The 14,645-nt window shown below is 41.7% G+C and overlaps 1 protein-coding gene across 3 annotated transcripts in view; it reads right to left on the reverse strand.

Moving 5' to 3' along the window:
• gripap1 (GRIP1 associated protein 1) overlaps positions 1 to 7,269 on the reverse strand; it is a 28,218-nt gene extending 20,949 nt beyond the window's left edge. For 2 of the 3 annotated variants that reach the window (XM_079171593.1, XM_079171591.1), the window contains exons 1-10: positions 7,172 to 7,269; positions 5,441 to 5,507; positions 5,222 to 5,283; positions 5,000 to 5,026; positions 4,667 to 4,774; positions 4,179 to 4,329; positions 2,773 to 2,912; positions 2,148 to 2,187; positions 317 to 480; positions 156 to 203 (exon numbers count right to left, since the gene is read on the reverse strand). In XM_079171593.1, the coding sequence (XP_079027719.1) occupies positions 156 to 203; positions 317 to 480; positions 2,148 to 2,187; positions 2,773 to 2,912; positions 4,179 to 4,329; positions 4,667 to 4,774; positions 5,000 to 5,026; positions 5,222 to 5,283; positions 5,441 to 5,507; positions 7,172 to 7,219 (855 nt within the window). In that variant the 5' untranslated portion in view covers positions 7,220 to 7,269. The remainder of the gene's footprint in view (positions 1 to 155; positions 204 to 316; positions 481 to 2,147; positions 2,188 to 2,772; positions 2,913 to 4,178; positions 4,330 to 4,666; positions 4,775 to 4,999; positions 5,027 to 5,221; positions 5,284 to 5,440; positions 5,508 to 7,171) is intronic. The other variant, XM_079171592.1, reaches the window with a different exon arrangement.
• Between the last annotated feature and the right edge of the window lie 7,376 nt (positions 7,270 to 14,645).

The following is a 14,645-nucleotide window of genomic DNA, read 5'->3' on the forward strand; positions in this document are numbered from 1 at the left end:
GGGGGGGGGGGGGAGTCATCATTCAATTATTATATATATTTATACTGAACAAACAATATTGACTCATTTAATGAATTCCAACAGTGTTTTTAAAAAGTTGTTAATAATCTTTAAAGTAATAAAATCTTTCAGTAGATCAATAACTGATCTATAACCTTTGTAATCTCTTCCTGCAGTTTGGTGATTTCAGCCTGTTTGGACGCCTGAAGACAGACGGAGACAAACGTGAGAGTCAACAGAATAAAACGTTTAACAACAAGAAACATGAGTCATGTAAAGTGTGTGTGTGTGTGTGTGTGTGTGTGTGTGTGTGTACCTCCAGTGTGTGGACCCTCTCCCTCAGCAGCCTCTTCTCCTCCTGCTCCGTGTTCAGTTTCATCTCCATCTCTGGTCCAAAGCAGTGAGTTATTGGACAGAGAGCCGACCAGCCTATCGCTGCCTGCTTAGCTACAATCTCCTCTACGCTCTTCTCTGACCGGCCTAAAGGGGGCGCCGCACACAGCAGGGGGGGCAGTCTGTTAGGACAGACCCACACTAGACCGGCTCCTAGCGGACCACATCCCAGTCTGGGTGTTTCTTTGTTTGTTTCTTTGTTTTCTGACTGAGCAGCAAAATCAAACATCAACTGTGACGCGTTCACTGACGGCGTGTTCATCTCTACGCTGCAGCTTTTCTCATTCAGGTCGGTTTCAACAAAGTATTAGTGGAACAAACCTTTGAAAACCTTAAAGCCAAGCGAGAAAAGTCTGGTCTAAAGTGTTTATGACGGGTCAAATAAAAACCTTTAACACATGATGCCTTTCTTGTTGTTGTTGTAATACTCGTTTCCTCCACTAGAGGCAGAAGAGCACCTCTACCTCATGTTCTAAAGAGAACCACCAGCTTCATGGCTTCTTCTTAGGGTTGAATACAATACATCTGTAGTCAAATAAAGACATAATGTTACATAACCTACTAACAAACACTATATATATATATATATATATATATATATATATATATATATATATATACATACACATACACGTAGTATATGTACTTTGTTTTACATATAGAATCCGTGGCTTTAAGGACCCTTCTCTCAGACATATAAATAAAAACATTATCTACAGGTTTAAAGAGTCTTTGCAGCTCTGTCAGAAAATACCTCATATAGGAGCCTCAATAGATAGATCACAGATCACAGATCACAGATAATAGATCACAGATCACAGATCATAGATCACAGATAATAGATCACAGATCACAGATCATAGATCAAAGATCGCAGATCACAGATAATAGATCACAGATAATAGATCAAAGATCGCAGATCACAGATAATAGATCACAGATAATAGATCACAGATCATAGATCATATGATCTGTGATCTACGATCTATTATCTGCTCTGTTTAGTTGGTCAGCTGGTAGTGTGTGTCTGTCCTCATCCAGCTAGCTGCTCTACGCTTTAACAAAGCAAAGCTGCAACTTCACCGTTAGTTAGTCCTCAAATAAAAGACACAATCAACAAAACACGTATTAATAAACACTTATTATTTCACACTTCTGGGTTAATGTGTGTTATATCTATCACTAGGAATACAAGTGAAAACCAGACTGAATCTTTATGTTGACGTCCACAAAAGCAAAGAACAGTGAGGGGTGAGTTCACACAGAAGGATCGATGCTTCACCTCTGAATAACTAAAGATACGAGTCCTCTAACAGCTCACGCTGCTCTCTAACATCTCATCACAACCATTCACTCGTCAAAAGTGTAAATATCTTCAGAGCAGCTCATTTAAATACGTCTAAATATCAGATTTAGAGCTTGAGCTAAAGGAACCTTTATTTTAGTCGTTTTTCTGCAGGTTTAGAGGAAACAATCCTTCAGTGAATTCACCCGCAGTCAGCAGAAATCAGCTTCCAGTGACCTCATGGAGAAGAAGTCCTGTTTGTTTCTATGTGGAACTCAAAAGATTCACTGATCAACGATAAAAGTATTTAAGTATTATTTAACTAAACATTTCAGTATCACTGCTTCAAAGTCAACGAGACTCAAACACACATTAAAGCACATCGAGGCTTTTTGTTTTATTCTCTCTGAGAACGATGAACGATCACAAGAGAGGACAGGAGTTAAACATAAATAACACATAAACTCACCATGAAGCTGTTTCTCTGAGAGTTCCAGCTGAGCCTCCGTCTGCAGACAGAGTTTAAAACACGTGAATAGAAACAATCGTCTGGTGATTTTAAAGAACTTACTAGAAGAACTAAGATGTTTTTGAACAATGTGCAGAATAAATCTCCTTCAATCAGCTGCACAGAATCTTAAATCTCACACATCTCCATCCTCCTGCTGCTCACATTAAAGTAGTGGATAGGATTTAGATTGTGATATTAAAGATAATAATGTTAAACAGAACACGAGGATCAGATAGTAGTTATGATTGTTATGGATATTATTGTTTTTAATGTTGAAATATTTTACAAAATGTTTTAAAGCTCAACGTGATGATTCTAAACATTTAATCCAAACAGAAATAACTAAAACCACTGAATAAATAGAATAAATATAAGAATAATATTATGTTTTTAAACGCTGCTACATCATCTACTGATGATCCTCAATAATCTCACTTTTCTTATACATTAAAGCCGTTAATAACAATATAAAACACGAAGAACATGTTAAACATTTCTTCATGTTTTTTAATCACATAAGGAATGATATCAGAAGAAATTAATCAATAAATCATGAGTAAATATTTGTTTAAGAGACTGTCACCTGTTCCAGTCTCTCATTGGCTCCCTCGGCTGCAGGCTCCGCCCCTTTCCCCGTGACATCAGAGACTCCGTTGGCGCCGGCCGACCCGTCCGTCTCCGTGGTAACGCTCTGGTTGGACTTGTCGTAGCGCTCCTGAAGGACTGAGGAGAGAAATCCATCCATCAATCCATCCATCCATCCATCCATCCATCAATCCATCCATCCATCCTTCCATCCATCCATCCATCCATCCATCCATCCATCCATCCATCCATCCATCCATCAATCCATCCATCCATCCTTCCATCCATCCATCAATCCATCCATCCTTCCATCCATCAATCCATCCATCCATCCATCCATCCATCCATCAATCCATCCATCCATCCTTCCATCCATCCATCCATCCATCCATCCATCAATCCATCCATCCTTCCATCCATCAATCCATCCATCCATCCATCCATCAATCCATCCATCCATCCTTCCATCCATCCATCCATCCATCCATCCTTCCATCCATCCATCCATCCATCCATCCATCCATCAATCCATCCATCCTTCCATCCATCCATCCATCCATCCATCCATCCATCCATCAATCCATCCATCCATCCATCCATCCATCCATCCATCAATCCATCAATCCATCAGTCAATCAATCCATCCATTTATTTTAGTGCTGGGCAAGTTAACGCATTATTATCGCGTTAACGGCGACAATTATTTTATCGCGCATTAACGCATTTTTTTTAAAAGTTATTTTTATTTTGAAAGTGCCTTGCTCACTGGCAGCGGTGGAGGAAGTCTTCAGACTACGTGGATGCAGCGCGTGAGAGACGTTTAGAGAAACTAAAGCAACACAAACTAACAGATGCTACAGAGACAAGCTAACAGATGCTACAGAGACAAGCTAACAGATGCTACAGAGACAAGCTAACAGATGCTACAGAGACAAGCTAACAGATGCTACAGAGACAAGCTAACAGATGCTACAGAGACAAGCTAACAGATGCTACAGAGACAAGCTAGCAGATGCTACAGAGAAGTGGAGACACACTGCAGGTCGGTGTTGTGAAGATGTCGGTCTGAGGAACGTTCTCGAGGTGCGTTCACGTCTCGTTTAGTGTGAACGCACCTTTAGGATCAACCAATGACGTCACGTATGAGCCTCAAGATGCACCGTCACGAGAACTTTGAGCATAACAATGAGATTAATCGCAATTCAAAATGTGTAATCTTTGCCCAGCACTACTTTATTTATGTATGTATGTATGTATCCATTTATTTATGTAAATATTCATCCATTCATTCAATCAATTGTTTATGTATGTATTTATTGAACACCTGGAGGTAATGATCTTCTACCTGAACCTCATCTTTCTAAAAGAAAAGCTGCACAAAGAGGAAGTGACATCACAGCTCACCTTTCATCTTCTTCTGGAGGGCGGAGTTTTCGGCCTGCAGGCGGAGCAGCTCTCCGTCTACGGGACTGGAGGCGGAGTTTGATGATGAAGCTCCTCCTCCTTCCTTCAGGCCCTGGTTCTCCTCTTCCAGCTGTTCGATCTGCGTACACAGCTGGAAACGAACGGGACAGAATTCACATCGTTTATCTCAGCCAAGAGATGTAAAATGATCGTGGGATGTTCAGCTTTCCGACTGACCCTTGAACACATCATGTGTGACGAACGCTTCCGTCAGAAATCAAAGAAATGTAACTTGCTTTGTTTCTTTTTAATGATTGATGTCGTCATAACTGTGTTCTGCACTAAAGACATGTTCTAGTTCTCTCTACTTCTATCATGATGGTTCTGTCTCTATAGAGATGAAGGGCTTCATGTTACCGACAGTCTGCGGCGTTCCTGAACGCACCGCGTCAGGTAAACAGTGCAGCGGGTGTAACAGGAGGCGGTACCTTGGACAGCTCCGTCATCAGCGTGCTGTTCTGTAGTCTGAAGTCTTCTTCTTGACTGTGAAGTTTACTCTGAAGCATCTCGTTCTCGCCCAGCAGCGCCTCCACCTCCTGCAGCACAGCAACACTCAGTGACTCATTCAATCATTCTATTCTATCATGAGACAAACATTCTACTCATTAATTACTACACTGGATTATAACACAGCAAAGCAGGTATTTATCATATAAATATAATGAAACTACGATTAAAAGTTTGAACTAAAGTTTTAAATATTCTAGATTAATACATTTAATGGAATATTAATTAGAAAAAAGAAGAGAATTAAAACTCACCTGAGCTTTCTTGCTCTTATTCAAAGCCTGAAGAAAAATAAGTTAAAATAAAATCATTAAAATAAACAAAAGGATTTGATAAATATGAGAATATAAAACATTAAGACATCAAACCTCAAAATGCAGGTGAAACTAACATGTAATTTGTTATTAATATTAATATTAATTAATAATAATAATATCAATAATAATCGTTAATAATAATAATAAAGTATTGTTTACCTTCTGTGCTTTGATGAAATCTTTTTCCAGAACAACGTTCTTCTGACGGAGAACGTTCAGCTCTGAAAACAAACATCGTTATAAACAAACCGTCAGCATTAATTAATTAACCATCAATTAACCATCAATTAACCATCAATTAACCATCAATTAACCATCAATTAATCATCATATCACAAAATAAAACGCAGCATCATCATCATCAACCAGGTGTTTTACCTGACGAGTTCTTCCTGAGATCATCAGACAGCTGATAGTTCTGAGTCCGAAGCTCCAACAGCTGAGCCTGAGACCACACACACACACACACACACACAGAGAGAGAGACAGACACACACACACACACACACAGAGAGAGACACACACACACACACACAGAGAGAGAGAGACAGACACACACACACACACACACACACACACAGAGAGAGACAGACACACACACACACACACACACACACACACACACAGAGAGACACACACACACAGAGAGAGAGACAGACACACACACACAGAGAGAGAGAGACACACACACACAGAGAGAGAGAGACAGACACACACACACACAGAGAGAGACACACACACACACACACACACAGAGAGAGAGACAGACACACACACACAGAGAGAGAGAGACACACACACACACAGAGAGAGAGACAGACACACACACACAGAGAGAGAGAGACACACACACACACAGAGAGAGACACACACACACACAGAGAGAGAGAGACAGACACACACACACACACACACAGAGAGAGAGAGACACACACACACACAGAGAGAGAGACAGACACACACACAGAGAGAGACACACACACACACACAGAGAGAGAGAGACAGACACACACACACACACACACAGAGAGAGAGACAGACACACACACACACACACAGAGAGACACACACACACACACACAGAGAGAGAGAGACAGACACACACACACACACACAGAGAGAGACACACACACACAGAGAGAGAGAGACAGACACACACACACACACACACACACACACACACACACACACACACACACACACACACACACACACACACACACAGTGAATCATTTTGTTCTGCTCTTAACAGTGAATCCATAATCAAAGGTGATAATCTTATAGAATAATATTAATTATTATTAATATATATGATGATTATGTATTAATTGATATTAATACATAATCATCATTGATATGAAGCATTGATGTAGATTAAACTAACCAGCGGGAGATAAAGCAGTAAACATGAAACATACACATTAACATCAGAAATAACAGTTTTACTCATCAATACTTTATCAATACTACATTTGTATACTTGTACTGCATTGTGTAAGGTTTAGAGTGCAGTACATTTACACAGTGTGTATTAGTACTTTTACTGCAGTAAAGGATCAGAGTACCTCTCTGGTTTCAGTGATATACACAGAGTGTGTATCATGTGTACTTGTACTACATTTATACTACATAACTGTTCATTAAACCTCTGTGTCTGTGAGCTCGTGACTCTGTCTCGTGAATGCTAACATGTTAGCTCACGGCTACAAACAAGTGTTAGCTTCAGGAAAGCTAACATGCTAAATGGAACCATTTTTTTTTCCTCCTCAGAGGAGGCTAAACTAAGCTAAGCTAAGCTAAGCTAATCTGAGCCAACCGCTAGCTATAGCGTGAGCTGTCGTTAACCTGTCAATCAAAGATGCCGCCATCAGTCTGCGATCAATCAGATCGATACCTCCGATCAGAATCACGTGACATTACTGTTATATATATGTTATTGTTATTACCGTTAACCACTGATGGCTAACGGTTAGCATGAGCGAGCTAACGTCGCGCTAACGTCGCTGTCAGTGATGCTGCACCTGACTGCAGCACCGACAGGTGTGTGTGTGACTGACAAACACACCAAACACACACTGACAAAACACCTGTCGTGTGTATGTATCTCACCTGCATCCGATGGAACTCCTCCTCTGACAGAGCCTGCGACATGGCCATGTTTACCTGAGCTACAGCTAGCTAGCAGGCTAAGCTAGCGGAGAAGGAGGAGAGCAGCACAGAGGCGGAGACACGTGACAGAGCTCTCACTCTGACACTGTTTCCAGGAAACCAAGAATTAAATATTCCGTTTATTTATTTTGCTGCTGCAGAGGTTGAAGGAAGTATTCAGATTATTACTGCAGGGAAATTATATCACACTGGAAATACTGCACTACACGAATCGTGTTGTTCCTTACTGTTATGTGTATATCATCTATTTTAGTTTTTATTGTAATTACTTCTATTGTGTCTTTGAGTACCTTTTAAAGCGCGACACAAATAAAATGTATTATTGTTGTTATTGTAGTAAAAGCAGTGCATTCATAAAGGTTCCTCTATGTGTCCTCACCACTGGGCCACAGAGGTTCGATTTGTAAATTACTTTATTTTATTTTGCACAATTTAATCAATAAAAATAAACAAACATAACAGAGATAAATAAATATCACAGGAATCCGCAGGAGCTTATTTGAAGCCTGCACCTTTATAATATTAATATTTTACAATAGCTTATGAATATGCATAAGATATGACTGCGTACAATATTATTGACAAGACGTTTTTACAAGATATGAAATGAATGAATTAAAGTTCATGATATTCACATCGCTCTTATGTGCAGGAATCTATCATCCTTCAAAGAATCACAGATATGTTGTGTGTTTGATGCAGAAAGTGACTCTTTGTGTTGCTCATTTCATGGTTCAAACTATGTTTGGACCAGGAACTGAACCCAGACCACCTGGGTCCGAACCAGGACGGGGATGTGGTTCGACTGGTTTGACTTGTAACTCAGGAGAGGAAGCAGCTGAAAGAAGCTGAAACTAAATGTATCGTAAAGTTCATCAACAGCTCAGTCTCTCTGAGGATCGGTGGACTCAGTTCATATCAGGGTCCACATAAATATATAAATATATATATATATTCTACAATATTTATATCTTTTTCTATTTGTGGAATAAAGTGATTAAAGAATAAGTGAAGACAAATAAAGAGATTTTAGACAAAAGAGAGCTGAAGAAGACAACATGGGTTCAAGTAGATGAATATGTATGTGCTGCTTTGTTCTTTAAATAATAACAATAATAAACTGTAGTATACAGCTCAGAGTAATTCTAGTCAATGAAAGAGAACAAGAGTCAAGAACATTCACTCTAATAAACTAAACAGGAAACATTTAAGGATCTTTTTAAGGATCTCATTTCTGCTGCAGTTCCTCTTCTCACCGCTGGAGGTCCATAGTGTCCGCGTGAGTGAAGCTGTGACGTAAAGAAGTATTCTGGTTCTTTACTGCAGTAAAAGTATTTCAGTATCGTCAGTAACATGTAGTTAAAGTATTACTACTGTCACAGTTCTACTAGGTATTATATACATTAGATTATTATAAATTACTACATGTTCTTCTTTAATCTCTCATAATCAGACTAATGAACAGAAGAACATGACGAGACTGAAACAACAGAAGAAGAAAAACAGTTTGCAGCCAATCAGAGCTTTAGTTTCAGGATTTAAAAGGTCACGTTATCAGGATGCTATCAGGCCTGAGCAAACAACACACACACACACACACTCACACACACACACACGGACACAAATGTATGTTGTGTAATCAGTGCGAATGGCGTTGTGTGTGTGTGTGTGTGTGTGTGTGTGTGTGTGTGTGTGTGTGTGTGTGTGTGTGTGTGTGTGTGAGAGAGAGAGTGTGTGTGATGGCCTCTGTTTGCCAAATGGGAGGTGTGTGTGTGTGTGTGTGTGTGTGCGTGTGTCAGTAGGTTTTACAGATCATCAACTGTTCTCCCATGATGCACCAGGGCAGTGTTAATGTGCGTCAGGTGTCACAGAACAAAAGTTCTCACCTGATGAAATAAAAAATAAAATAAAATAATTCTATTGAATGACAGTATATTTATAATAATATTTTTACAGAATTCTTCAAGTTCTGCACTATATTGAGTAATTACTGAAGGTAAATAAACAAAAGTAATTTGTTAATATTCTATCAAAAGTTTACAACAAACTAAATGTAACATTACACACACACACACACACACACACACACACACACACACACAGCAGTGGTGGCCGTCAGGGCCTGCAAAGCCTTCTCTGCTGGCCTAGACAGAATCACAAAGTTAGAGCTATTTTATAATTTAATACTTTTTCTTAAATACACTACATGTATCATAATTTATAAAAACATTTGTCCCATTATCTTATGTTCTCATAGCACAGCTACTGTGCTCCTCAGCTGCTCTGCTTCAGTGCAGCTTGTTTTAAGTAGAGCTTTGATCCAATCAGAGTTCACCTCTGTGTCTCTAGGTAGAAGAGAGGCCCCAGGCCTGCAGACTCACCAGTGAATCCATGTGCAGGTTAAGTGAATGGGGACGATGTTGTTGATCGTCATAGTGTTCAACCAATCAGATCTTTAGTTTGACATGGTGGGCGGTGACGATCCCAACATCTGCTGCCTCTGTGGAGCGACATGTTCAGCCTCAAACGCATTAAAACGTTCAAGAAATACAACTGAGGAGGCTCAATGTCTTCACTGGCGTCCATGAATCCAGAAGAACTTCTTACTGGAACTAAAACACACGGATGTACTGAACAACGTGAGATTAAACTCTTTATTAACAAAGAAAGGAGGATGGACTTTGTCTTTAAATAGTGAACAGCAGCTCTGGGAAGTTAACTGCGTTTGTTTTTACATCTGCAGCTTAGCTTAGATTAGCTTTAAGATGCTTGTTTATATATTATTATTTGTATGAAGATGGATTTGTGTTTGGTTTAATATGTGATAGGAACCATTGTTACGTCCAGTGTTGCTCTGGGGACATATTTAGTCGGTGCCAGTGTTGCCAACTTGGAGACTTTCTCGCTAAACCTGCCGACTTTCTAAACCCTCATGGTGACTTTTCTTTGTGAACAGCTACTAGTGACACATCTAGAGACTTGTTGTGGTGTTGATGGAGACGTTTGTGGTGTTGTGACGTTAAAGCTCGTAGTTCTGCTCTGTGTGAACGAGCAGCAGGAGCTGCTGTGAGCTCCTCAAAGATCTCACAGCAGCTCCTGCTGCTGTGAGATCTTTGAGGAGCTGCTGTGAGCTCCTCAAAGATCTCACAGCAGCCTCGCACTGCAGTGAGAGCAGAGAGGAGACGCTCTCTATCTACAGGTGTTGAGCTGCATTTTTACATGAAACACATAATACCGTATCTGTGTTTCAGCTGCAGGACAGCAGTGAAGGCCCAGCTATAAGATGCACGGCCCTCCACTGCGTTACAGAACATTACAGTCACTCGTTGTTTGTAACTAAAAGAGTCCACGATATGAGCACAGCTCTGTTGGATAAACCTTCTCATGTTCTTCATTACTTCATAATAATCTTCTCTGAGGCTTTATTAGAATATAATCTGCTCTTTAGTTCCTCTCTGGTAGGAAGTGAACATTCCATTAAAGCTAGAATCTGTTTATGATTCTAGTTCAGCTGAAATCCTGTTATTGACTGTTTACACCTGTTGTAATTCATTTATTACACATTTGTATGCAGAGAGATGAGTGTTATGAAGACACTCTATTTATTAACTTTGGGTTTCATATTTTCTCTGTTTATTTTCTTTGTTGATCTTTATCTCAGTGTTCTCCAGAAGGTTGAGATGATGAAGATATTAAGCCTCCTGAGAACGACCTCATAGTTTCATTCAATAACAAGAGAATTCATGAAAACAGCAGCTTCTCTCAAAGAGCACTAACATCAGGAAACAGAATATGAACGATGAAGATGATGAATACGGCAGCTTTGATTGAGAGAAAGTGAACTGAATGAAATAAACGGTGAGTTCCTGTAAACAGAAAACGTCTTTGAGCGGCTTCACTTCCTCTCTGGTGGTGAAACACGTTACGCTTCATCTGAGACGTGAGACTCAGCGTGACAAACACCAAGCAAACAAACATGGTGTAATATGATGTAACACGTTAATAATAAGTCAACTATAGACGTCTTACATTGAGCCTCCTCACTCCCAACATGAAGCAGCGGAAAACGGATTTCCAGAAGATTAACGTTAATATCATTAAAGCTTTTAACTCGTCACAGTCGGCATTTAATACAACAAAAGAAGTGCTGAGTCATGAAAAGTGAACGCAGCTCGTCTGCTCTTCAGGACGAGCTGCTGCCTGTCTGAGTCCTCTGTGAGCGACATGTTCGTCCTCAGGGACTCTGATTCGTCCTCAGGGACTCTGATTCATCCTCAGGGACTCTGATTCGTCCTCAGGGACTCTGATTCATCCTCAGGGACTCTGATTCGTCCTCAGGGACTCTGATTCATCCTCAGGGACTCTGATTCGTCCTCAGGGACTCCGATTCGTCCATCAGCTGTTTGGTGTTTCCTGAAGTCTGTGACGTCGTTTTGTTTTGTCCACAGCTCAAAGATATTCAGTTTATTGTCACATTTAAGAAGCTGGAATCAGAGAAATCTCATGATTCGTTTAATTTAATCATTTGATAGTTGCAGCTTTATCTGTAATTAACCATTTTTAACAGTGACGTCAGCTGCTCTGATCTCAACGAGAACAGACGAGAGGAAACGTGATCCCTTCAGTCTGAAGAGACGTTCACTGACGTCTCCCGTTGGTTTTGTGGACGTTTTGAAGCCTCCAGGTCAGCGTTTTGTCCGTCGCCATCTTGTTTTTTTTGCAACCAGTGAACAGGAAGTGACCACATTAGGACTGAGGAGGAGTGACGTAGAGACGCCGTATACGTCTCTGATAGAGACCTGTCAATCACTGTGTAGCCCCGCCCCTAAAGCATCCCCTGCTTTATGGTCTGTGTGACTCTAAATGGACCATCATTTACTAAATGAACATCATGCTGTATTGAAGAAGACTTGAAACTAGAGATTGAGACCATAAACTCATGTTTACAATGTTTACTGAGGTAATAAATCAAGAGAGAAGTAGAGTCATTTTCTCATAGACTTCTATACAACCAGAGGAGTCGCCCCCTGGTGGACACTAGAGAGAATGCAGCTTTAACACGTGAAGCTCTGACGGGTGTTACAGTCGCTACATTTGCTACAGATGTTACAGATGTTACAGGTGTTACAGGTGTTACAGATGTTACAGGTGTTACAGGTGTTGTCCTCAGAGTGACGGCCTCCATCCATGAACCAATCAGGTGAGCTGACAGGCCGGATAAGGACTCACCGTCCCACTCAGTCCTCTCAGCTCCTGCAGCTCTATATAAGGCTGTCAGTCTCTACGATGGAAAGACCGGAGGACAACAGGGGTCAGTGGACACACACACACACACACACACACACACACACACTCACACACACACACACACACACACTCACACTCACACACACACACACACACTCACACTCACACACACACACACACACACACACTCACACTCACACACACACTCACACTCACACTCACACACACACACACACTCACACACACCTTATATGGGAGAGAAAGTCGGTGGAAAGTGTTGGTGTGAAACAACAGAGCGTGAAATTCCTCCTTTCTCTTAAATCCGATCTAAGCTGCGGAGCTGACGGTCCTGTTTGGTTTGGAGCGAATCGTCTGCAGCTCGAAGACGAGCAGCAGAATAGAAACTCTCTGATCCGCTCGTGTTCAGAGACACGTGAGGAGACCAGATTCATCACAGAGCTGTGAGTGATAATCAGAAAAGGTTTCCTTCAGGTTACAATGATCACAGTTCACTCTGAGCTCTCTGTCGGCTTCTTCATCACACTCATTCTGCTTCAGCTTCTCCTCTTCGTCCCAGTTAGCCGACCTCGTCTGTGACCTCCAGAGAAGTTTGTGCTTTCAAGGTCAGATGGAAAGTCTGTCTCTTCTGTTCTAGATCTTCTATCTACTCAGACAGCTGTCGCTTTCTAAATCTGTCCATCCCTCCATCCTCCGGGCGTCCAGCGGCCGCCAGCCAAATCACTTCAAGAGGTAGACACAACTGTGTCACACACACACACACTCACACACACACACTCACACACACACACACACACACACACACGACCATGTGATGGACCATCAGAGAAACTGGAACTCTCTTCTGTCTGATCCTCTGACATCTAGTGACACGAGCTTCAAGTCTTAAAGTGAACAAACTGAGATGAGGAGAGACGGCCGACATGAATCACGACGGTCCAGGATGAGACTCGGTCCTGATCCTCTATGAACCAGTCTCAGTGTAGTCCTGATCCTCTATATGAACCAGTCTCAGTGTAGTCCTGATCCTCTATCAGACCTCCATCAGTAAAGAGACCATCAGAGAGAAGATGGTCTGTTTCTATAGAGTTATTCATGATGCTCGTCATCGGAGCCACCGGGTCGGATTCTGGTGAAACCAGATGAACTCATGCAGGTTCACCAGAACCTCCTTCAGCTCAGAGTCCAGCAGAGACCGGTCCACCGTGGACAGACCCAGATCCTCCAGCAGAGACCGGTCCCCCGTGGACAGACCCGGAGCTCCGGAGGGAGGAGGAGAGCTTAGCTCCCGGCATCAGCAGCATCTCCTCCTCCTCCTCCTCCTCCTCTTCCTCCTCCAGGAGCAGAGCTTCTCCTCTCTGGGAGTCAACACCGACACCACTGGAGACCCAGGACGTATTGCTGGACCCGCTGGAGGGAAGGGGGGCACGGGAGAACCAGGACCAGGACTGAGAGGAGCAGACTGTCAGACCTGCTGCAGTAACATGAGAGGTTCTCTAAAGAGACTCTGGAGCTCAGAGACACTACAGCTTTAGTCCACAGGGGGCGACAGAACCAACACACGATGAGAGTTCCTCATAGTAACTTTCCCCACCAGAATAAACCTATGCTATGTTGTATTAGCTTTGGGTCGCGTTAGATGCTAATGTTAGCGATGCTTCTTGTCGGCTACTATAGTTGGATTGTTGCAGCTGGTAAAGGTGGAGCTCGTTGTAATGACTGTATACACTGCGGGTAGTCAACCTGTAATAATACAGGAGGATCATGTGATCTACGTGAGTGAGTGAGAGCACCTGTCTGTCCAGGTTCTGCTGCAGTAAACAGTGTTTACAGCTAACGGCTAACCGCTAACATGACCACCAGTACACACCAGCAGTTTACTACACCTTAGTTCATTCACAGAATATGTTCTTATAGTCATTCAAATGCAATGCAGCGACGTTTAAAAGAAGTAAAAGTAAAGTAGCATTAAAATACTGAAGTAAAGTACCTTGAACTTGTACTTCAGTACGGTACTAGTATCACTAAGACACATCAACGGCTGACAAGAATGCTGAAACTGAGACGACGTTTACTTTCACTGAGTTTAGAACACAGGAGACCGTAAATCACTCACACACACACACACACACACACACACACACACACA

This window comes from Pholis gunnellus, assembly GCF_910591455.1.
Source record: "Pholis gunnellus genome assembly, chromosome: 2".
In the NCBI taxonomy this organism is placed as follows: Eukaryota; Metazoa; Chordata; class Actinopteri; order Perciformes; family Pholidae; genus Pholis; species Pholis gunnellus.